Raw genomic sequence first — 24,274 nt, 5'->3', positions numbered from 1 at the left:
ACGCGGAAATTCGTGGTCGCGCAGCACGGTGCACTGGAGGTGGATTTTGCCGAGTCACTCGATCAGTTCCGCTAGTCTCGCTGCTTTTAGAGTCAACATGCCATAAGAAACCTAAAGCGACACCCACTGGGCGAACAGTGTAAAAGGATAATGCATTACACAGAACGTGAAAATACAGCGAGAAGATACCTGGTCATGTGATCAAAGTATCAATAAAGAGCTGAAGTCAACAACTACATGCTTCAGAAAGATGAATCAAAGCCATCACGCGCAACCGTCGTAAAAGGGTCACCGGATTTATGGTGCTCGTCGTGATTGATGTGCCAACTAAGCCCGCTAGACAGTCCGTGCACGACGGAATGATTGTTTGAGGGGTCATCTACGTGTGGATCCAGCGAGACCCCAACAACAACTCCCTGTGGTGTAGTTGGCTATCACGTTCGACTGTAACTGGTATCATTTCCAATCGAAAGGTCACCGGCTCGATTCCGGTCGGGGAGAACACCACAAGAAGCTCAGCTTCTCCATTCTTTTTGTCTTTTGAACATCTTACTCGTGATGCTTGTCCAACATTTTAACCCTTCTTGATGAGAGATTCGTCGTGCCGACGGCAGAAGATCGATTTTGAAGTGCTACAGCTCCTCCTTCCGCGGTGAAGAGGGCGCTGCTTTGCTCTCAGGTGCAACCCGTCCTCAGCACCTGCTTTCCCTGGCCACACCTATCTAAAGCCTCCCTGGTCGCTCCCAGTGCGGTCAAGGTCGCCTCAAACTTACCCTGTGTAACGCCATCTAGACTTCAGCTCATTCAAGTGCCGAATTTACCCATCTTCTTATGACGGGGCAAATCGAACAGCTGATCGGGAACGACACGAATCATTTCGACGTTCCATCATAGAGCAATGGAGAAAACAAAAAGACGCCACGTCAACGAAGCAAGTTGGCTTGACAAGTGTTGGTCGCCGTTTCGCCCGTCTCGAACTGTCATACGACTTCTGATCGCCCGCCCTCTTTTCGCGGATCTGCAAATTCGGTACCTGTCAAATCTTGACCATCCATCGATTTGCGCGCACACATGCGGGCATGCACTGGAGGTTTCCCTCATCGTCGCCTAGCTGTGTACACTTCATCTCACCCGAAACTAAGCTTTTCTGTTCAATGACCATTCACGTTTGCTTGCTTCCCCCCCGCGGCCGGCGGATGTGACTTGGCCTGTCCCTTGTCCGGCTCCGGCTACAGTGATAGCTGCAGCCACGCGACCTCTGCTCGCTTGATGAGACCCCGCTCACCCGCTCACTCGTCCAGGTCTTCACCCTTCAACCTCTTCCGTCCGGGCGACTTACGCCGGCAGCGTTTCTTGTCTACACTACGCCTCAGTCCTCATGTGCCACGGACCCAACCACTGGCCCTCAAACCCATTGACAGACCATGTTCCCGTTTGACCAGTCGGCCCTACCGAGCCTTCCCAAACGCAAGGCTCTCCTGGTGATTGATTTTCAAAGCGATTTTCTCGATGCTGAAGCCCCCCTGCGCGTCACGAGGCCCCATGGGTTCGTCGAAAAGACTGTGCAGTTTGCCGACGCGTTTCGCCAGCTGGGCGACGTCATTTGGGTATGCTCCGAGTTTGACAAGGTGCGGCCCATAGCCGGCGAGCAAATACTGGCGACCGACGAGACCCCGAAGCCGAGCGCTGTCACTGCTGCCGGAGCTGCCTCCGGTCGGCGGCGAGGCCCCAAAGTGGAACTCATCCCAGCTCCCGTCGCTGATACCGACCCCGAAGCCTTTCTCAGTGCTGGCGGCATTCCATGCGTTCGCTCGCCCTCCGGCTCACAAATCCCTGCCAACGTCAAGGACGCATCGCTGAAGCGCGATGTCACTTTCATCAAATCGCATTACTCGGCCTTCAAGTCGGGCCAGCTCCTTCATCTGCTACGCGGCAAGTTCATCACGCACATTTTCATAGCCGGCTCCCTGATGAACATTGGCGTCTTTGCCACGGCTCTTGACGCCGCCATGTACGGTTACGACATAACCATCGTCGACGACTGCTGCGGCTATCGTTCGCAAGTAAGGCATGGGAACGCCATCCAGTCAGTCATTGATGTCACTGGATGCGAAGTCGACAGCAGCAGCACAGTCCTTGAACAGCTGCAGGCGAAACCTGCGTCCGCAAAACCCGCTGTCGCAACACCGGCCACTTCTTCCTCTTCTGCCACGACAGCCAACAAGAAGGTTGGTGGTCTAGCCGGCGCCAGGACCCCGCCCATTCCAGGTCGTGTGCGTGGCAAGGCGTCGACGTCTGACCTACACGAGAAGCTGGCTGCTCTCAAAATCGGCAGTACCCCCGGCGGTCGCATTGAACCCGAATCTGATCCTAACAGCCTGGCGCTGGAGGTCGACCCCGATGCCCAGCCGTCCTCACACGACCTCAATAGCCCGAGGCGCAAACCATCGTCAACTGATGACCGCGACCCAATCCTAGACCTGGAGGCGATCAGAAACAAGTACAGAACTTCCAAAGATACAAGGATGGACACATCACAAGCCAGGAAACTCAAGCAGCCCCGGCTGGCAGACTTGGCAGCTCCAAACAAGCCCGGAACTGTCGTCCCGGCACGCGTAGGCAAGGGTCTCGAACCGAAGATCATCGAACCAGAAGTCACGGTGCCCGCCACCGCCTCCTCGGACTCGACCTCGAAGCATGAACATGATCCTGCCGCCGCAGATGCTTTACCAGAGACCTCCGAGCCACTCTGCGAGGGTGATACTGTCATCATCCACAATGTCCTACCGCCCAAATTGCTCGACGGCGTGTTTGAAAAATTAAAGGATGAGGTTGGTTGGCAGACCATGTCGCATCAAGGCGGCGAGGTTCCGCGCAAGGTAGCTGTCCAGGGACTCGTTGCCGAAGATAGTAGCATGCCTGTATACCGACATCCCGCAGACGAGTCGCCCCCGCTCTTTCCTTTCACCAAGACAGTTCTTGAGATCAAAGCTGTGGTCGAGGAGAAGCTGGGTCACCCACTCAATCACGTCTTAATCCAGTACTACCGGGACGGAAACGACTACATTTCCGAGCACAGCGATAAGACGCTCGATATTGTCAAGGGTTCTTACATTGTTAATGTCAGTCTAGGCGCCGAGAGAACCATGATATTCAGAACCAAGCGGGACGCGAAAGATCCCTCGAAGAAAACAGATAACATCCCCGAGGGTGCGAAGCGCAAGACAACGCGCAAGCAGCTGCCACATAACTCCCTCTGCCGCATGGGCCTCGTGACAAACATGCGATGGCTCCACGCCATCCGCCAAGACAAGCGTGCCGAACGAGACAAGACAGCACCCGAGCTTGCCTTTGCCGGCGGCCGCATCTCTTTGACGTTCCGCCATATCGGAACCTTCCTTGACCGCGATGGCACCCTGATCTGGGGCCAAGGCGCCAAGGGCAAGACGCGCGCTGATGCCCACCCTGTCGTCAACGGGCAAGGACCCGAGGCCGTAGCCATGCTGCGTGCCTTTGGAACCGAGAACCACGCAAGCGAGTTTGACTGGGATGCGCATTACGGGCAGGGCTTTGACGTGCTGCATATGAGCAGCGCACCACGCTTGTTCTTTTCCGCCGATGGCATCGTCAACATGCGCGTACAGCTCGCACTGGCCGAGCAGGGCATTCTCTTCGCCAAGGGCCGCATGCCGCCATCCGTTGACCGGAAGGATGGGAAAGCCGAGGCCGCCGTTCCCGTTGTCATCTCGTCGGCTCTCGAGAGTCTGTCCATCAAGTACGTGGATAATGATGCCGACCGGTCGACGGCGCAGGGAGACATGGCCATTCTGCTTTACCTCGATGGCCTCCACGGGAAGCGAAGTGAGCCCAGCACGGGCCACGCCCGCATCTTGACGCGCTTCCAGCAGGGCCTCGCCCTCCTTGACAAGTGGCGCGCTATCAGATCGCAGGAAACAGAGGATGTGACTGTGAAGCAACCAGCCAAGCCACTGAAACGGGAACTCACAGTCTGGAACGATTATGCCGCCGAAGATGAGAGCATCGCAGGTGAGGTCGTATCCATTGCCGACTTTGCCGTCTGGCCGGTCCTGCACGATATTGTGCAGACGCTCGGCGAGGGGGTCCTAAACGGTACGAAGTCCTTGAAGAAGTATTATCAAGCGTTTTCGGAGAGGGAGGCTACGATGAAAGTATTGGCTGTTGAGCCGCCGTCGGTGGCGGCGGCAGAGACACAAACAAAGCCGGAGCCTCAACCTGCAACGGAGGCAAAGACAGAAGGAGGGGCAAAATCAGCAGCAGAGGGAGATGCAGGGGTAAAAGCAGAGGAATAGGTAAAGACAGAGGGAAGGGGGACAGCAGAGGGAAACTCAGAGGCAGCGGCAAAGAAGAAGACTGCGAAGCAAAGGCTCTCGCGCTTGGTGCTGCGAAAAAGACTGATGATGTCTCAAAGGCGCAATAGTTGACAATGTAGCCCGGAATCTGGAGGTTCAAAATAAATTAATTCAAGGAACGAACCAAAGTTAATTCCACCTGAGAAGACCAAGCCGACGTGTGCAGGGCACGGCACCCGGGTGCGTCATGGCCATCTAGTGTACTGAACGGTGGATATGGAGGTGCCCCTTTGATCCGGTTCTGTCAAAGCCTGCTGTCGTGTCAAAACAACATCCGACTGCACTGTGCGTGAAACCTGTTGAAGATTCGGTAGCCTATCTAGTGTGAGGTAGATACAGGTACATACGCAGCATAACGAGTTAAGACGCCAGCCCGCAACTCCATTTGCAAGAAAAAGAGACAGAAAAAAAAAGTGATTTTCTTGCATCATCGTGCACCAGTACCATGTGGCCGCCGTGACAGGAGGAAGTCGGTAAGCAGACACACGATGAGTCAATCTTCAAGTTTGTAAGTACATTTCATTCGTCTTTCGATCACACATGTCTCACCCGGCCGCTCTATGCGCGCGAGGACACCCAGGGAAGTGGGTAGGTTCCAACCCAGTCTGACACCTCGGACCGCAGCTGCACAATCTCGGGGTCCGAGTCGCCGTTGCCCAGGTGTGCCATGAAGATGCGTTGCAGGCCAGGCTTCTTCTCGCCGCGCTCGGCGGCCGCCTTCTTGGCCGCCTTATCGATGCGCACAGTAATGGTGACGGCGCGGTCGATGATATCAGCGACGCGGCCAAAGTCCTCCTCGCTGAAACCCCTCGTCGTCATGGCCGGGGTGCCGATACGCAGGCCGCCGGGTACAAGCGCCGAGCGGTCACCAGGCACGGTGTTCTTGTTGGATGCGACGCCGACGAGCTCCAGCACACGCTCGACGCGGCTGCCGTCAATGCCTTGGGGCTTGAGGTCGACCAGCACGAGGTGATTCTCCGTGCCGCCACCGACGAGCTTGTAGCCAAGGCCGCCCTTCTCCTTGGACTCCCCGAGACGGTGGGCTAGGGCCTTTGCGTTGGAGAGGACCTGGGTCTGATAGGCGCGGAATTCGGGGGTCTGGGCCTGCTTGAGCGCGACCGAGAGGGCCGTGATGGTGTGGTTGTGGGGGCCGCCTTGGTGACCGGGGAAGACAGAGGAATTGATGGGGTTCTCGAGGTTGTACAGCTCGTCCTCTTTGGTCTTGGCATTCTGCCTCCTCACGCCCTTGCGGAAGAAGATCATGGCGCCGCGAGGCCCCCTCAAGCTCTTGTGGCTAGTGGTTGTGACGATGTCGGCAAATGAGAATGGACTGGGCAGGACCTTGGCGGCAACGAGACCGGATATGTGAGCCATGTCGGCGAGGAGGTAGGCGTCTACCTTGTCACAGATCTCGCGAATGCGCTTGTAGTCGATGAGGCTGCTGTAGGCACTAGCGCCAGCGACGATGATCTTGGGCCGGTAAATGATGGCCATCTCCTCGAGCTTGTCGTAATCAATGATTCCCGTGGTCTCATTTAGACGGTAAGGCACTGTCTCGAAATACTTGGAGATGGCTGAGATCTTCTTGGTGGGAGTCTGGTATCCGTGGGACAGGTGGCCGCCGTGAGGCAGGTCGAGGCCCATGAGGCGGTCATGGGTGTTCATGAGGGCGGAATACACGTAGAGGTTGGCCGGCGCACCGGAGAGGGCTGAGAGAAGAAAGAGAGGTCAGTCACCCAGAGCGAGAAAAGCGGAAAAAAAAAAAGAATCGCCCCGTGGGTAGTATTTTCTCGTGCGTGTGTCTACATACCTTGGACGTTGACGCCCCATTGGGAGGGGTCGAGATCGAAGGCCTCCAGCGCACGCTGCTGGCACAGCCGTTCCGACTGGTCGATAAACTCATTGCCGCCGTAGTATCTCGCTCCGGGATAGCCCTCGGAGTACTTATCTTCGCTGGGCGTTAGATGTATACCATCTCGAGGTTACCGAGGTTGGTTTTCTGGCTTACTCTGCATGACACTGCCCAGGGCGTCGAGCACGGCCTGAGATGTGAAGTTCTCGGAAGGAATGAGGTTGATGAAGTGCTTCTGCCTGTTCTTTTCCTTCTCGATAATGTCGAAGACGGCCGGGTCGGCTTGCTGCAGGTTGCTCGAGAGAAGCTGTGTACACCACCAACGCGTCAGTCCATGGCGGTGGTCAATTGATGCAGCAAAACTTCCTACCTGCTGCTGTCCCTCGACATTCAGGGAAGACAGCGGCCTGACAGCTCCACGCGACAGGAGGACAGGCGCCGATCGAGCATGGGCGGTTGGCCTCTTGATTATGGCGGCGGCGGCGGGCGAGGCGCAACGGCGCAAGGCACGAGACGTGCTTCGGAGGGCGGAGGCAGACATGGCGGCGGAGAGGTACGGCCCCGGGTCTTCAATCGTTTGTCCTGGGACACCACTTGAGCCGAACAATGGCTTGACAGGAGGGGGGGACGGCTGGTTAAAGTAGGAATGGGTAGGAGTGAGTCGACAACGGGCGGTGTCGGCGGGGATTGGAGTCGTGCGTCGAGCAACTTGCCACAAGAGGGAAGCTCCAAGAGGCACTGTGGTTTCCTTTCCGGCTGGTAGAGCCGAATCCAAGCGGTCATCCGTCAATCACCCCGCCCGAGAGAGGGAAGGCGAGCTCCACATGCCTGAGAGCCGACAACGCTGTGCACGCGCCAGCCACTGCCCATCTACCGGCCCCCCCTTGCCTGCACCTTCCACTTTGCCCCCCAAGTCCTTCCCTGTGACGAAAGAACGGAAGAGAGGGCTGGGGCAGGCCGGCACGGTGCCCGTTAGATAAGCAGAAAATCGGGACTGGAGGTTGCTACTGGCTCACAGTGCCCTCTCGCCTGCGTCGTGGGCCTGTCAGTGTGTACGTGCGTGAGCGAGAGAGAGGGAGCCGTCAATAAATTGGCCAGTCGCCCTCCTCGGCGCTGCCTGCCCTTTCTCTTCTTCTCTTCTTTACAACTAAATTGGAGATGATGAGACCGCTTTCAAAACTCGCATACTGCTCATTCCGCCTCACGGCGGGAGCATGCTGACATGTCCCGGCACACCTCACCACCTTTGCAGGGACAATTCTGAAGCAATCTGATCCAATCCATGTTGTTCGTGCTTTCGTTGTCTCTTTTTGGCTACCTCCAATGCTCATTTACCCAACTCTTACCCAATCTTTTGTCTCCCAAGCCTGGCCGCCATTGCCCTCGCCCCCCCCTCCCATTTGTGCACCCGTCCCGCTGCGGCCCATATCTGGCGCCGCTCCATTTTTGACTCGGTGCCCCGACTCGGTGCTCCTGAATCGGCAATGGGAGAAATGTGATGCTGCTGCTGCTGCGACCTTGTGAGCAACTGACAAGCTGTTTTCGCATACCCTTGTAACGACGCGATTTCCAAAGTGATGTGACACTTCTCGACATCGCTCGCATCGTGAACGCAAGAAAAAGTCCTAAAGCCACAAATCAATTTCACACCTCGTACCTGGCCCACGGTCAACGTACCGTACCCAAAGGTCGGGCCCTATCACCTGCGCCATGACACGATTTTGTAACACTGAGGCACACAAACATTGACTGGAAACCTCCACTTTCCCACTCCCTGTTTTTTTTAGTGTTCCTGATAACTGATGTCTAGGGTATCGAGCTCGTGGAGCCTTGGCATTTTTACAGACATGCAAAAGAAGTGCAGACCGAGCCAAGTAAGAGTGTCATGTCTTTTCATTTGCATGTCGACGCATTCCATTTTTTCAATGCTACATGCCAAAGCCCTGCTCGTCACCGCGACGGCCAAGTAGGACGCAAAAAAAAGAATGACCCAACCCGATGACTCCGAATGTAGCCTCCTCAGGACCGTGATCGAGATGCAGTCGTCTTCATTTATTTGGTCTCCTCCTCGACATCGCCCATAAGAGCGTTGCGCTTGGCAGTCTGCCTCTCCACCTTGCGCTCGCGGGCGGCCTTGGTCTTCGCGCGCTTGGCGTCCATCTCCTCCTTGAGGGCGTTCTCGCGGGCCTTCTCGGCCTTGGCACGGTGGATCTGTACGAGCCGTGTCAGTCATCCGCTGTCCCATCTCGGATCGGCTGCTCCATGGAATACGTACGTGCTCGACAAGGGCGCGCTTGTGCTTGAAGGTGTTACCCTTGCTCAGGTGGTAGAGCTCGTGGTACAGGTGCTTGTCAATCTTGCCGTTGTTGCGGTACTTGACCAGGAGACGGCGGAGGACGCGGAGGCGGCGCATCCAGAGGACCTGGCTATTTCGGGGGTCAGAATCAACGTCCCTCTCGTGGCGTCTGATGATTTGTTCAGGGAGAGCACAAACCTGGGCATACGGGCGTCGGCGGTACCCTTCCTCTTACCGAAGCCACGGTGACGACCGATGCGACGGGCAAGGTTGAGCTCACGGGCGCGAGACCTGGAGTGCATGGTGACGGGCTTGCGGATGATGAGGCCATCGGAAACGAGCTTGCGGATGGACTGGCGGGAGTTGGCGTTGCTGATCTCGCTGACCTCGTTGGGGTCGAGCCAGATCTTGCGCTCACCGCAGCCGATGACCGACGCGGCCAGGCGCTTCTGGGTGCGGAGGTTGACCCTGTGAGGCACCGAACATTAGTATCAGGTCGTAATTATCAATTTTTGTTCCCCTCGTCATTTCCATGTTGAGTCGCGGCTGGCGGAGTGGTGTGCTGGGAGAATTGGACGTCGTTGATCTTGGTTGTGGGAGAGTAAAAATTGTCGTGCAAGTTGCTGGCTCCTCTCGTGTCGTCAAACTGGCCCCTCGCTGTGCCTTCTTGCACAGGGGCGGATCGTTTGCGGGTGTCGAAAATACATCTCGATCGAATCTCCCAGCATCGCACCCGTACCGCTGCTCAATCTCTCAATGAATCTCTCGTAGCCAACTTACATCTTGAATGCTGTCCTGGCGGATGGTCGTGCCCGGGTTAGTTGGTCGTTGAGAAAAGCTGAAGAGGGGAACGGAGGCGGGTGTCGAGTTCAGTTCAGATTTTCGAGACGTGCTTGTGGGTTGGGTGGAGCCCAGCCCAGGCGTGGCGGACGATTCGTCCCACTAAGCGAGGGCTCCTGCCGGATGATTCATGATGATGGTCACGTGACAAAGCCCATCAATTCGATTCGGAGGTTATATAACTGTTTAATGCATACCGAAAGCATTACGCAGTCTCTATGCAGTTACATCAAGTACCTGGGATGGTCGGCCTGGGCCACTCTTGTCTTTACTGCACACGCTCATTGATCAGACCAGCAAGTGACACCAGGATCATTCACCAGAATACGATCAACCCCCCCGTCACGGACGTGTCCACGAGAAACAGCTGTTCCTTGTATTCTAATTTCTTTGGAAATCAAATCGCAGGTGGCACCTATTTGCCGAAAATGTCCTCTCCCACATCTACCTTGCCCACACTCCAAATCTCCTTTTCGTCTTCGACCTCATCATTGGACAATCCCAGTCCACCCTGTCCGCCCTCTGCCTCTCTTCTCTCACGCACCTGAGCTCCCAGCCGGAGAGCCACACGCTTGAAGTAGTCCTGCATGCTCCTCTTTGCGTTGGGCGCAAGACCAGCATTATCCACATACTTGTCAAATACCTTGCTTTCCTCGTCCGCCACGTTGAATAGACTGACGAAAGCGGCTTCTGCCGCAAGCTTAACGGGGATCACAGGGTCCCTCACGCTCGCAAACACAGGCGTGGCGAGCAGAGGCGTGTGCGGGCGTACCATGTCCATGTCAACGCGGCTCAAGGTTCGTGCAACCACCAGAGCCAGACGGCGGGAGTCTGTTGGCTGGCCAGGCTGGATGATGCCTGCCAGTGTCTCAAATATCTTCTTGTTGGCTTCAAATGTCTTGGGCGATTCCGAAAGCAAGTACTTGCCTGTGGCAAGGATGAAGTTGTCGGCGATGAAAGGCTGCCGATATAGTTAGTGGGGTGCAAAAAGCCACCACATGCTTGTTTTCACTTACAGTCTTATTTGTCATACCGTGGCAGAGAACCTCAGGGAGGTCGTCGGCCAGCGGCCCGCTGAGCAAGCTTTCCGGTGACTCCACAAGCACTGCGTTTAGTGCCAGCACGGAGGACTTGCTGATTTGGTTTGTGATGACACGGTTCCTCAGAAGACCATGTGCGGCATCCTCGGGAACGTTCTTAATCAGGGCTCCCAGAAGCTTGGCGCTCGTGATGGTCATTGCAGAGTCCTTTTCATCGCCTTCCATATCAATTAGGCCCAGCACCGCGGCACGCGACGATTCGCCCATGTTAGCGCCGGCCTTGCTGATAACCTCGTACAAAGCGCTCAGCATGGCAGTCTTGACACCCGCGTCAGATGTCTTCGATCCCGTTACAAGCTCGGCGATGAGGGGATCGATGCGAGGAGTATACTTGATCAGAGTCCCCAGAGCCTTGGCAGCGCGAGCGCGCAAGAGTTCACTTGTCGTGTCAGCCAGCGACTTGGCGAATGTGCGCTGAAGTTGAGGCAAGAAGGGCTTCAGTGCAATCGGCATCTTCTCCAACAGATTGTTGAGAGTTAGGAGAATAGCAGCCTTGACTTCGGTAGACCTTTCGGACACCACACGAATGAGGGGTCCAGTAATCTGCGTGACGAACGGCTTGAGCGCCGTCTCACTGGCACGGTCCACAATGTCGGAAATAGCCAGGGCAGCTTGCGTGCGTTGCTCTGCTGTGCCATTCATCAGACCCTGCAAGAATATAGGCAGAACAGCGTTGATGCCCTTTGGTAGCTCGAAGCCCTTCAGGCTTGCGCCAGCGACACCAACATGCTGCAAGGCCTGGCGTGTTGAGAACACGAGCGCCTCCATTTCCTCCTTCTTGAGCTTTCGCGTGAACTCGTTGAGTGCAGTCCAGGAAGCCTTGACAACATCGATATCTCCATCATCAAACGAAACAAGCAACGACCTGATAATATCTTGGTTGTATCGTGAATAATCGACCTCGCCAGCAGCAAAGAATTTGGCGAGATGATTTGCCGTCGCCTGGCGTCGCCTATGGTCTTCGTGTTTGGTAAGTTGCAGAAGCACATTCATTACCGTATTTAATCCGTCATACTCGTCAATCGACAGAATGACAGTGTCAAAGGATGTCTCCAGATCAGCGCGTAGGTCATCCTCTTTGCAATTGACAATGTTATCCATAAGAGAGTTGATGATATTGGGCAGGCGCCGGTTCATGGCGGCACCAGCAACGCGGGACAGCGAGGCGAGCGCCTTGGCATCGAAAGCAGTAATGGGCGGTGTGATGAGTGTGGGGATCAAGTTGGGGAGGATGATGTTGGATCGTGTCGTCTCTGTGAGAAGAGTCAAAAGAGCAGACAGAGCATTGTCGGCCTCGTTTTCTGAGCGCAGAAGGTTGAGGAGGTAAGGAAGAACTTGGTCCACAGCCTTCTTACCCAGGATCTGCTGTAGAGAGTCGAAGGCCTCGGCAGCGGCTTCTCTGACCTCGGGATCAGAGTCAGTGAGTGCTGTTCGGACGACCGAGATGAGGGTCTTTTCATGGTCCTCCAAAGCCTCCTCAGATGCAGACGAGATGAGCTCCTTGAGAGCCAGACAGATGCCCTGCTTAGAGTCCGAGTCCGTCGAGGTCTGAAGTCCTTCTTCGAGAGTGGGCAGGAGCGTAGATAACACGCCATCACCGGCCTTGCGAATGAGCTCGCCAAGGGCGTTGCTTGCAATAACCTTGTGCTCCATGTTGGAGCTTCCCAGGCGACGGATGATGAGTTGCGTGAGAGTCGGCACGAGTTCCTTGAGGGTGCGGGGGCTCGAGACAAGCGCCTTCCAGACACCAATGGCAGCAGAGCGAACAGCGTTGGCAGTATCGCAGCGGCAGACGTAGAGTGCAGAGAGAATCTTGTTGCGCTTCTCCTCGCCGAGCACTTCACGCAGAGAGGCGCCGGCTTCTCTGGCCATCTCCTCCTCCTCCTCACCAGGTTCAGCGTTACCAGTGATGCCGGTGAGGTTGAATAGAAGGTCACCGACAAGTTCCACGGAGCTCAGACGGATACGGTAGCTGTCGTCAGCCAATCCGCGCTCGAGTTCAGGGAGCAAGAGGTCCACGGCCCTCATGGCAAAGTTCTTGACAAGCAAGCGGCCAGCGCGAAGCGCGGTCTCACGAATAGACTCAACATCATCGGCAAGACCAGCCAAGATGGGCGGGATGATGCGCCCGAGATAGCTGGCGAAGCTGTTTCCGAAACATACGGGCAAGAAGATAAACAGAGACATGAAGCCTTCGCGAACGGCAGGCTTGGACGACTCCACGTTCTGGAGAATCGTGGGAAGCGTCTCCTCGAGCCTTGTCGTTCCAAGACCGGCAAGGACCTCGCTGAGAGCTTGCGCCGATCCCAGACGGTCTCCGGCTCCGGTGTCGGCCTTAAGGGTTTGCATGAGGCCTGGAATGAGGTCTGGCAGTGCCTCTTCGCCTAGCTTTTCCATCAGAGAACCCAGTGCCCTTGATGCCGTCGCACGCGTCGTCGGTACTGGATCCACGATAGCAAGTTTGAGACCAGCCACTAAGATGGGGAGGTGAGAGATGAGGTCCTTCCGCTCGGTCAAGTGAGCCAGACTGCCAATGACCTGAGCAGCCTTGCGCTTTGTGTTTGACCTCTCGCCGAGACCTCGTTGAAGGATCCTTGTTACCAAAGCCAAGGATGGGGCGTCAAGGTAGTGAACGAACTGAACCTTGATCAGAGCATCGAGAGCGTCGTCGGTGTACTTGGTGGGATCACTGAGGGCCTTCAGGAGGATGTCAACCAAACCCTTGACCTCGGGGTTGCTGATGACTTCGCCGAATCGCTTCAGACTCTTGTTCGCCCCCGATCTGACCTCCTTGTGACTGTCGTTCAGGACTGCGGTTAGGGGGGGGATGATATCGGGCAGGCTCAGAGCCAGTTGCTGGGGATCCAGATAGGCCATGGCACCGAGAAGGTCGCAAGCACCCTTCTTACTGCGCCATTGCTGGTCATCCAGACCACGGAGCAGTGTCGGAAGAATTTGCTTGACGCCATAGGAGCTCAGCTTAGCAAAGCAAGCTTTGGCTGCAGCAAGACAAGCATCGCGGACATCTGCATTACTATCGCCGAAGCCTGTCAGCAATTCAGGCACAATCTGAATAACATAAGGCTCAAAAATCCGGCCAAGCAGCGATGACAGAAGCTCCAACGCCATGAGGCCAGCTTCGCGCTGACTGGCTTCTTTTTTATTCTCAATTGCACCCTTGAGCGTGGTCATGATGCGATGATCTTTCAGGGTGGAGATGCCGCAACCCTGCACGAGACCAGCAAGTCCGTATGCAGCACCTCGCTGCTCAGAATACTTCTTCGACGTAAGAAGCACGCCCAGGACCTGTTGAAAGTATTTGGGAGTCTGGTCCCGGCATGCCTGAACCAGAGGAGGGAGACATTCGGCGATGGCGTACTGAACGGTCTCCGACGGCGTGCTTAAAGTGGCCAGCAGCCGCTCAACCACAATCGGGAGTTTGGCATCTCCTTTCTTAAGATGCTTCGCCAGCGCGCCGTACATGATAATGACGGCCTCACTGACGCGATCAGCGGCCTCGGTGCTCTTGTCCGGGCCCTCCAGGGTATTCTCGAAAGCGACCATCAGCCTGACTATCATGCTCTTTCCGTGATAATCGATAGCGCCAATGGCGGCTTCTAGCATCTCACTTCGAACTGCAGCGTTCTGGTCTCCCAGGGGCCCCTTCTGGATAAGGAAGTCGAAGAAGGGATCTAGCTGTTGCTTCTTCATATGAGGACCCAGCTCCTTGAAGGCCGAACCAATGCCGTGACGACCCTCCCAAGGGTCGGCAAGGTCAAGCTTCTTTGGCATGCCGTACTGATCGAGCTCCTGCTGGCGAGGCTTAGCAAGTTCGGCATACGTCTCTTCAAGCTTTTCAATCAGCGGTTCGATGACCTGCGGATGCACACTGCTAGCTTCGGCTAGTGATCGAGCTGCAGCTCGTCGCAATTGACCGTCCTTACTGGACAGGTAGGGCAACATCTCGAAAGCTAGCTTCTCTGACACCTCGAAGCCTTCCGTCCAAATCTCTCTACCAAGCTCAGAGTTCTCTTCGACGTCATCATGGCAAGCAAGCCAGATCTCTGTCGAAAAGACCGCTTCACTCATGTCAACCTCAGCGCTGATTGACTGGAGAACGGTGGATCTCACAGAGACCTGTGGAACCAAGGAGCCACGAGCCAGTACTCCGATCTCTTCTGAAGTGATGTTCGGAGCTATACAGCGACAAGCGTCGGCGAAGCAATCCTTGATGATCTTGAAGTGTTGAGTGTACTGCTGCATTGCAGTGACCAAGACGGACAGCACTTGGCCTCGTGGTGTTGTCTGATCTTCGCATACGTTTGTGTGGAAGCTAAGGAATTCGATTGCAAGGACAAGCTGGGTATCGCGATCATCAGGCGTCGACCCAAGACCACCACTCTCGAGAATGAAAAAGATGAGAGGGAGAGTGTAGGTAAGAGAGATGGCATCGAAAGGGCGCTGCTCGCCAGAAAATCGAAGACGATATAACACTCGTGTTACGAGCTCTTCAACTGGCTCTTGCATCTGGCTCTCGGGCAGGGATGTTACGCCCCGTGCACGAAGTGTAGCTACGCCAACAAAAGGCCTGAAAGGACCCAATCTGCTCGAGATCTTCTCAGAGCAGGCGAGATAAGCAGTAGATGCGGCTTCGCCGGTCAACATGCTGGCTCCAGCGTCAATCACGCCGAGTAGGGCCATAATCACAGGGCCCATCCACAGGGCTGCCTCTGTGGGAGGGCCTGAGGCAAGGCTCTGAATGATACCGATGCCCCTGAACAGCCTGGCTTCGAGCAGACGTATAGAGTGCCGGATGGCAGATTCTTTCTTCAGTTGGGCGTTGACGCGTGCCGTTTCCTCGGCGGTCAGCTTCTTCTGCTGCCCCTTTTTCTGTGCCAACGACGAGCGAAGCTCAGCCTCCCATTTGAGGATATCGTAGTCCTTGTTGTTTTTGTCCGGGACGGCGTCTTGTGCTTTTTTGGCCAGCACGTCCACGAATGCCGTGCCCTCTGGTGTTCTGTAGATTGCAGCCTCCAGAGGTCCAATTTTCTTCAACTCCTCAACCTCAAGGTCCTGCTCGATAAGTTCAACAATGCGAGGCGTCATAGTCTCGGGTGCAACAAAGGCGAGCTCGGCGGCAGCATTGCACGCAGCCTTTTTGACCAACGCAGAACTTTGTTCTGCACCCGATTTGTTGCGGATCTCGTCGAGTAGATCGGCTTCGTACCGACGAGCCAGGTCACCAGGATCCTTCTCTACGCGCAGACAGAGATCGATCCAGTTCGACCTTGGCAGAAGCTCTGGCCGTGCGAGCACAAATAGAGCACAAAGCTGGCGCTCTAGATGCTGCTCTTCAGGTACTATTTCTCGGTCTTGCCAGTCTTTTGGAGACAGGCAAATGGCCCTGACTACGAGGTGAAGGCTGTTTCGCTCTGTTCGAGCTAACACAGCCGCAGTATCCTTTTCACCCGCATCTAACGCCTCGAGCCAGTGCCAGATGGCACCCACGATTGCTGTGGAAATCAACGCTGGTTGAGCGGCGTACAGGCTTGATAGGCTATCAAGGGCCAATTGTCGAATCTTGGGCGTGACAGCCGAGGCACAAATCAGGTAGATATAGGCTTCCGACCAAGCAGTTTTGACATCGCTGGGGGTAGCAACGGTGAGGCCAGATGCGGCCGATGCAAGAGCGCGGGACATCCAAGTGAGCTCGTCCTCTGTAGCGATTTTTCCATAGACGCGAGGGTTGAGTAGGAAGGAAGGTTTCGGATCCAAAGTCATAGCCTGCTTGAGGATTGATGCCCTCGGGGTAGGCAGCTTGACGGCTCCAAAAAGCTTGCTACCAGAGGCAGAGCACAGGAGAGCCACGACGACGTAAGCGCCAATGGTGGCGTTGTTTTGGGCAGCCAATTGTGGGTTCGCAACAACTTCATTGTGTGCATCCACGAGCTTTGGTAAGATGCCTTCGGCGAATTTGAGGGTGGAAGACGATGTTGACTGGACTTTGGTTACGTCTCCAATAACCTCTCCAGCGCGGAGGATCCAGATCCTCCGAAGCGCAGGTTTCTTGTCTGCCACACCCTTGATAAAGGCGTCTAGGACGGGCTTGGGCACGTCGAGATCCGACTGTAGAAGATGTGAGGTTGATCTGGCCAAGGCCGCAGTTTCTGCTGCTACGGCTGCCTCATTTCCTTCCTTCGCAGTCACCGTTGCGAGGGCCGTGGCAATCTTCTCAGCAACCGTATCAGATTGCGGGAGGGCCAAGAGCATCTCGCAGTGAAGAATCCTGTGGTCTGCAGACGCCAACTTTCCTCCCTTCAAAGGAGCAACGACCTCATCGCAGGCCTTTTCCAGGGCCTTGCCATCGTGGCTTCTGGATGCAATCAGGTCGAAGGCGGCGACAGTGCTTGACCTGATAGCAGGGTTGCTAGATTTGACATTGGCCAAGATGGGTTTGAGCAAACGCTCGCTTAGGATTTGTGAAAGATCATGGGAAGGCGGGAGAGAGCGGACGAGAGGAGCGAGGACCTCCAAAACAATCTCAGGGGCTCTCAGCAGACCCTTCTCGATAGTTGGGATGACGTCTTTGGTGAGCTCGTCCAATGTGACAAAATCGGAGAAGAAGTCACGCAAACCAGCAGCGACATGATCAGGCACGGCGACACGAGAGCCCACAACCTCTCTGGTGTAGAAGGCGAAGTAGGACGCCTTCAGAGTCTCCAAGACTGCGCCAGCGTCAGGCTTGCGAGAGGCGACCCCAGCGATAACACCGAGAAGGATAGCGTTCTTGGCGGTAGGCTGCGCAGCCTTGGCCGTGAGAAGTTCGACAGCCTCCTTCACGGTCTTCTCCAAGTCGGCGGTAGGGGCGAACAGCTTTCGCAAACCTCTCCGGGTCACGACAATGGCGGCGCGGGCAACAGTGCCTCTTCCTGCGGGTTGCTGGCATTTTTCGAGCGAGTCGGCATTGGCAAGCAGTATTTGAGGAGCAACCTGGTGCCAAGATGGCGTGCCTGACAGTTCTTGCATGAAGATGCTGCACCATTCGACAAGCACGAAAGCGCTGGTGATGGCAATGCCAGGCTTTACAGATTCGGCCCGCAGAATGGAGGCAAGTTTGGCTAGCAATTCGGGTTCCAGGCCGCTAGCCAGCAGGGCAGACAAGCATTTTTGCGCACCAAGACGGGACTGGCGGTCGACGTAAAAGGCATGTGTCCAGAACAGGAGCTGAAGAAGCTTGGGAACGAGGGACAGGTCGAACTCTGCGAGGTACAGGTCAGGTTGAGGCTACGGAATCGCAACGAGGTCGATCGGTGGGCATTGTGGCAGGACGTACTCTTTTGGGTTATGCGTTCTTGTAGTGCGCGCAGCTGATCGACTCTGACTCTGGTGGAAGAGGAGGTCAGAGCTCCTTTGAGAGCCACGAAGTCGACATTGGCAGAGCCAGAATCAGCGCCGTTGGCGACAGGTTCGGCTGCGACTTCGTTCATTGCGACGGCGTGTGAGATGGGACACAAGAGACGTCGGTCATCTGTGGCCGGCGCTTCAGTTGTCCTATTGCGCCAGGGACAGAGACGAAGGCGGTTGGTGGGGTTTGAGGTGAGTTCGGTAGGGGCGTGTATGCTGGTGGGATAATGGCAGGAGTCGAGTGTTCGAAATTCCAGCGATTATCAAAACCACTGCACACAAATGGAGCGAGTACGGTACACCTCACCCAAGCCTACCTTGTTGCTACAAACTGCCTAGCCTAGGCAGTTTAGGATTGGCTTGCCAGGGCGCAAATGGTGGGGTACAGCTTCGGCCAGCTCAAAGGAGCAGGCGGTCAGGATCTGGGACTTCGTTGGGAGTGCCCGCATTATACTGTACGGGGAAGGGCAGGTCAGCTCAGGAGGCCATTGACAAGGCGGTTCGAGCCTGCCACCTAGGAAGGCTCGCAACTGCCTTGGGACCAAAATCCAAGCCCCCTTCTACACCCGCCAGGTACCTATCGTCCCATACGCAGTGAGGTAGGTACATGCAGGGTTCAACACTCAAACTTGGGGTTCTTGCTCTTGCACACCAGATTAATTCGGTTCTCATAAGCGACTCAGACAAGCCGCACACAACTGGCCTCGAGACCATGTGCTCCATGACTGGTCCTTTGCGTTGAATTGATGCTCATATCACTAGTCACGATTATGGGAACTCGGGTTTGACAACGCATAGCATTTCCATCTCGTGGGAGTGGACGTCTTTATCAGTGTAGCGTGCGTACCCAGGTAGCGTCATGGATGCCCACATTTACATACTGGTGCCCCACGTACCAACCCTCTTAGCGGGCTGTTGCGGGCAGGCAGGGAGGGAGGCACAAACGGGTAAGGGCAATCGGGCAACATCTCACCTCACAGTCTCATCGTCAAGCAGCACGATCTTCTTGTACCAATCACGCACAACTCGCGAGCTACCCCGTCCAGAATCTCAGCGCTCTGTAGGGTCTACCTCGCACTCATCCATCACAGAAGAATTCCTGCCGCAGGGTCTGCTGTCAGCCCCCTCGGAAGTTTCTCATCCTTCTTTGACGGCTGTTCTGAGGAATTTGGAACTCACATGATGGCCAACTTGTCCCTGATGGAGACACTGTCCTAAGAATCAAGTTTTCATTGCAAAACACCCCCTCCTTGCTTATTTTTCTGTTCATCCCAGCTTTTTTCTTTCTTGGTCTCAGACCGTAACTACACTCTTCACTTGGGGCGTTAGCGGCGACAGTACCACCTGCAGCAGCAACAGCGAGCATCGTTGCTTGTCACATCCCAACTCTTGATCAAACTCGGACCACACATAAGGACATCAACACCATGGCCAAGAAGAAGAAGCCCGCCAACAACCCCGCACGCGGCTTTGCGACGACATCCGTCGCCTCGAAACCCAGGCCAGAAGTCCTCGAAGGTGCTGAGATCGCGCCTGATGTTGCCTCCCAACCAAAGCACAACGCCAAGGGCGGTGCAGCTACAGCCTCGGGTGCCCAGACACCAGCTACAAACGCCGCAGGTGCTGCGGCCACCAGCGACTCTGCTGCCGAAAGCAAGGACCTGAGCCCAGAAGAGTTTGAGAGGCGACTTGAGGAGTCCGAGTTGCAGTTGATGGTAGAGAAAAATGCTGCAAAGACGAGGCGCGATGTCAACCGACAGAAAACTCGCCTGGAGACAGATCGTCGTCTGCTCAGAGGACAGGCAGAGACGATCAATGTCCGCAAGTGGCTTCCCCAAGAGCTCATGGACCACATACTTGATCTCGTTCAGGCCGAGGGCCGTTTCGCCTCCTCGAACGTCTCGGCAGAACACAGCACCAGCGGCAAGATGCCCCCAGAGGAAGACATGGTCATTCGCCTTTGGGCACTGCAGCAAACACTTTCTTCCGTGGGCTTTCCCCAGGAACGCGTTCAGGCTGTCACACAGCACATTCTTGATATATCGCCCAACATCCCTGCCACAGCGAAGGACAGCATATGGGGTCTCGAAGAAGCCATGGAGTGGCTTGCCCGAGAGTTGACCGCCGATGAGTTGCCTGATTACGAGGGTCGCGGCAAACCTAGCCTGAAGCCTACAGGTGGGCTCTGTCCTACCTGAACCCGGTGTATGTAGGATTGACTGCTGACCAGAATAGAAACACCGGCCGACAGCCCGCTCACGTCAGGCACTACAACTCCGGGCTACTCCGAAGCTCCTTTCCGTCAAACTAAAGGAAAACACGGAGCGCAAGCGCAGGCTCAAATACCTAGCAAAAAGGCTGCCATCACATGTGACAGCGATATAGAACCGGATGATTTAATCCCTGTATACATCGAAACCAAGTCAAAGCTCTTTTCAGCAGAGCGGGCACACCAAGAGAGCAAGCGACAGAAGCCCTTCGTGCCCACAGACGAAGGAGTCATCCCGAGGCTGCAGGCGAAGCTGGAAAGGATCGAAAAGGATGTACTTTTCGACAAATATCCCGCTGAGCAGCAGTGGAAGGCTAGAAAGATGGCGCTGGAAAAAGAGCTCGCTGCAATGAGAAGACAGAAAGCCCAGGACGCAACCTCGGAGGCTACAGAGACAAGTCCCGAGCCAACTGAAGAGCCTCTCACCGGAGATGTCAATGATGAAGCTGAACGCATGGCCGCAGAGATCCTAGCGGAAGGTGCAGGCGACGACGATGACGATGCACTGGCAGGTCTGTTCGACAGCCTACCAACCAACGAAGTGGACGCGGACACTGGCAAAACGAATACAGTTGTCAATGGCCCCGACGGAGTCAAGGTCACTATTCGGTCATTCGGAACATGGACAGGCGTGAGCCCGATGAGGGCGTTGGAGGAAGCCTGCCGCGCCCGGGACTCATCCGTCAAACTCCACTACGGTCTCATCTCGGAAGTACCATTTGCCAACCGCCACATGCTGAACATCAGTTGGAGCAAGACCCAGGCCATACCGCCTGCATCCTCAGACGACACGGTGCATGTTTCTGCTTACGCCAAAGCCATCACCTATAGCATGAGGTCTGTGGCAGCTCCCGACAAGAAGCAGTCTGAAGCTTTCATCGCCACGTGGGCCCTATACCATATTTTTGGCCCCTCGCAAAAGGAAGAAAAGGTTGGACTACGTCTGCCTCCTGTCTGGAAAGAGCTCTGGGCCGAGCTTGCCGAAGCACGTAAGAGCTCCTTAGACGCCAAGGACCGAGAAGAAATCAGAATGCTTCGTGCCATGGTACGACAGAGACAAGATCAAGAACTCGAGGACGGTGTGATACTTCCCTCTGCCTTTCGTGGACGCGGAGCGGCGCGAAACGCCGGGGAATTGACCGAGGGGGCCTCGGATCCAGCGAAAAGGAATTTCGGAGGGCCTGAATATTTCCAACAAATATGGGCTAAAAAGTCCAGTACACCTCGCTATCAAACTATGCTGCAATCTCGAATGCAGCTCCCTATGTGGCAATTTCGTCAGCAAGTCGTGGATACAGTTGACCGTGAGCAAGTTGTCATCATCTGTGGTGAAACGGGTTGCGGCAAGAGCACACAAGTTCCCTCATTCCTGTTGGAGCACCAGCTGGCGCAAGGCAAGCCATGCAAGATATATTGTACCGAACCGCGCCGCATATCTGCGATATCGCTCGCACGTCGTGTGAGCGAGGAGCTCGGAGAGGGCCGGGGTGATATTGGCACGCCAAGATCGCTCGTAGGCTATTCTATTCGCCTTGAAGCCAACACATCCAAGGAGACGAGGCTGGTGTTCGCCACGACGGGCATCGTTATGCGCATGCTTGAGGGCTCGAACGATCTTCGAGAAGTGACGCATTTGGTACTTGACGAGGTGCACGAAAGATCCATTGACAGCGACTTTCTTCTTATCGTGTTGAAAAAGCTCATGCTCCGACGAAAGGACTTGAAGGTAGTTCTCATGTCTGCTACGGTGGATGCCGAACGCGTTTCCAACTACCTCGGGAACGCCCCTGTTTTGACAGTTCCCGGTCGGACATTCCCTGTGCAGGTTCGCTACCTGGAAGATGCCATTGAACTCACAGGTTTTAGCACTGGTCAGGCGAGCCAGGAGAAGATGGTTGATCTCGATGATGACGTGGAAACGGAAACGGAAGGTCCAAAGACGACTGTGGGGAGCGAATTGGCAAAGTATTCTGCCAAGACAAGAAACACGCTGGCTCAGATGGACGAATATCGGATCGACTTCGACCTTATCGTCCAGCTCATTGCCAAGATCGCGGCCGATCCGTCGTACTCACAATTCAGTAAGGCAATCTTGGTCTTCTTGCCAGGTATTGCCGAGATCAGGACAATCAACGACATGCTCCTTGGGGATCCTTCGTTTGCAAAAGACTGGCTCATATATCCTCTCCACTCCAGTATCGCAACAGAAGACCAAGAGGCTGCCTTCCTTGTCCCCCCGCCGGGCATCAGGAAGGTCGTCTTGGCTACAAACATCGCGGAGACAGGAATCACTATCCCGGATGTGACTTGCGTCATCGACACTGGGAAACATCGCGAGATGAGATTCGACGAGAGGCGGCAGCTCTCCCGTCTCATCGATACGTTCATCTCGCGCGCGAATGCCAAACAGCGAAGGGGTCGTGCCGGTCGTGTCCAAGAAGGCCTGTGTTTCCATATGTTTACCAAGCATCGACACGACGCGCTCATCAGCGACCAACAGACCCCTGAGATGCTCCGCTTGTCCCTGCAGGACTTGGCGATTCGTGTCAAAATTTGCAAGATTGGAGGTATCGAAGAGACCCTGAGTGAGGCTCTGGATGCGCCTTCCGCAAAGAATATTCGACGTGCTGTCGACGCCTTGATCGATGTTCGAGCGTTGACCAATGCTGAAGAGCTGACGCCCCTGGGTCATCAACTCGCCAGGCTTCCTCTAGACGTGTTTCTTGGGAAACTCATTTTGTTAGGCACCGTGTTCAAGTGTCTGGATATGGCCATCACGGTTGCCGCTATATTGTCATCCAAATCCCCCTTCTCCGCTCCGTTCGGACAACGAGCGCAAGCTGACATGGTACGCATGGGCTTCCGACGTGGTGACTCCGATCTCTTGACTATTTACAATGCGTACCTGGCTTGGAGGCGAGTTTGTCAAACAACAAGTGCTTCTGGCGGAAAGGAGTTTCAATTCTGCCGCAAGAACTTCCTCAGCCAACAGACACTTGCCAATATTGAGGACCTTAAGGGCCAGCTCATGGTCTCTCTTGTGGACTCGGGATTCCTGTCCTTAACCGATGACGAGCGACGCGCACTGAACCGTCTGCGATACTCAAACAACTCACGCCGGCGTCATCAGCAGTTTTTTGAGATTCCACAACGCGTCAACCTCAACAGTGAGAACGATGCAATCACTACAGCTGTCATTGCTTGGAGCTTCTACCCCAAACTCCTCGTGCGCGACACGCCTGGTAGTCGCGGTTTGCGGAACGTGGGGAACAACCAGTCCATCAGCTTGCATCCCTCATCGGTCAATAAGGGTCACAACGAGATCAGGTGGCTGTCCTACTACCACATTATGCAGTCCAAGGCGTGAGTACTGTAGTCCTTCCAGACCATTTTGCAGTAGCTGATTCTCTTTCCTCCAGTGTCTACCACGCGCACGAGACATCGGCAGCCGACGCCTTTGCTATCGCCCTGCTTTGTGGAGATGTCAAGGCGGACGTAAGTTGCTCCTTCTCCACGCCATTCAAGCGGCTGGCTGGCTTTATGTACTGTGGAAGAATCTGCTGACACTGACCCAGATGTTCGCGGGCGTCCTGGTCTTGGACGGGAATCGCGCAAGATTCGCGCTGCCGGACTGGAAGACAATGCTAGTACTCAAGGTTCTGCGCACCCGGCTCAGGGAGGTGCTCACTCGTGCATTCAAACAGCCGGGCAAATTGCCCACGGCTCAACAGGAGCGCTGGCTCGAGGTGTGGCAGAAAATCTTCTCGCAGGACGCCCACAAAGAAAATGGATCGACGGCGGTCACCAAGGCCTAGAACCTTCTTCCGGGCTCATTGAAAGTAAAAGAGCAGATCCCCTGTAATTTGGCAATGAATGTACCGATGCTGCGGTCCTGTGAAGTTTCTTGTATATACCCATGCTGGGTCTGAGTGATCGGCGTGTCAGTTGTGTCGCATACTAGCCGAAAGATCGAGGTCAAGATGGCAGATCACACACGACACGGCAAATTGAGGTAAAAGCATAAGAATTGAAACTCGTTCTCGAGTTCTTTGAAAAGAGACCGGAAAAGTCCGGGCCTCTGGAAGGGAAGAGGGCCGTCAGCGTGTTTCCCCCTCCCCTCTC

The 24,274-nt window shown here is 55.3% G+C and overlaps 4 protein-coding genes and 1 non-coding gene across 5 annotated transcripts; 3 read left to right on the top strand and 2 right to left on the bottom strand.

Moving 5' to 3' along the window:
• The first annotated feature begins 412 nt into the window (after window positions 1-412).
• D7B24_008327 lies at window positions 413-501 on the top strand. Its single transcript has one exon. It is a non-coding gene; the product is annotated as a tRNA-Tyr (tRNA).
• Window positions 502-1,424: 923 nt separating this feature from the next.
• D7B24_008326 (uncharacterized protein) lies at window positions 1,425-4,331 on the top strand (the record flags this gene model as incomplete). The annotated part of the gene is made up of 1 exon (XM_028642415.1): window positions 1,425-4,331. The coding sequence occupies one exon, from the start codon at window positions 1,425-1,427 to the stop codon at window positions 4,329-4,331; it is 2,907 nt and encodes a 968-aa protein (XP_028493776.1).
• Window positions 4,332-4,949: 618 nt separating this feature from the next.
• Window positions 4,950-6,784, bottom strand: SHM1 (glycine hydroxymethyltransferase shm1; the record flags this gene model as incomplete). The annotated part of the gene is made up of 4 exons (XM_028642414.1): window positions 4,950-6,100; window positions 6,202-6,339; window positions 6,400-6,550; window positions 6,614-6,784. The coding sequence occupies 4 exons, from the start codon at window positions 6,782-6,784 to the stop codon at window positions 4,950-4,952; spliced, it is 1,611 nt and encodes a 536-aa protein (XP_028493775.1).
• A 1,511-nt stretch (window positions 6,785-8,295) lies between these two features.
• GCN1 (translational activator of GCN4) lies at window positions 8,296-17,966 on the bottom strand (the record flags this gene model as incomplete). Its single annotated transcript, XM_028642413.1, has 9 exons — window positions 8,296-8,454; window positions 8,519-8,669; window positions 8,738-9,007; window positions 9,320-9,377; window positions 9,577-9,595; window positions 9,924-10,340; window positions 10,396-11,421; window positions 11,476-17,738; window positions 17,813-17,966. The coding sequence occupies 9 exons, from the start codon at window positions 17,964-17,966 to the stop codon at window positions 8,296-8,298; spliced, it is 8,517 nt and encodes a 2,838-aa protein (XP_028493774.1).
• A 1,344-nt stretch (window positions 17,967-19,310) lies between these two features.
• On the top strand, window positions 19,311-23,967 carry D7B24_008323 (uncharacterized protein; the record flags this gene model as incomplete). The annotated part of the gene is made up of 5 exons (XM_028642412.1): window positions 19,311-20,061; window positions 20,119-21,197; window positions 21,531-23,515; window positions 23,572-23,647; window positions 23,728-23,967. 5 exons carry the CDS (start codon window positions 19,311-19,313, stop codon window positions 23,965-23,967), a joined length of 4,131 nt encoding a protein of 1,376 aa, XP_028493773.1.
• Window positions 23,968-24,274: the final 307 nt, after the last annotated feature.

Source organism: Verticillium nonalfalfae (genome assembly GCF_003724135.2).
Source record: "Verticillium nonalfalfae strain VnAa140/NRRL 66861 chromosome Unknown scaffold_73, whole genome shotgun sequence".
Lineage (NCBI taxonomy): Eukaryota > Fungi > Ascomycota > Sordariomycetes > Glomerellales > Plectosphaerellaceae > Verticillium > Verticillium nonalfalfae.
The sequence above is the reverse complement of the archived record's forward strand: the minus strand, read 5'-3'. Positions and strand labels throughout refer to the sequence as shown.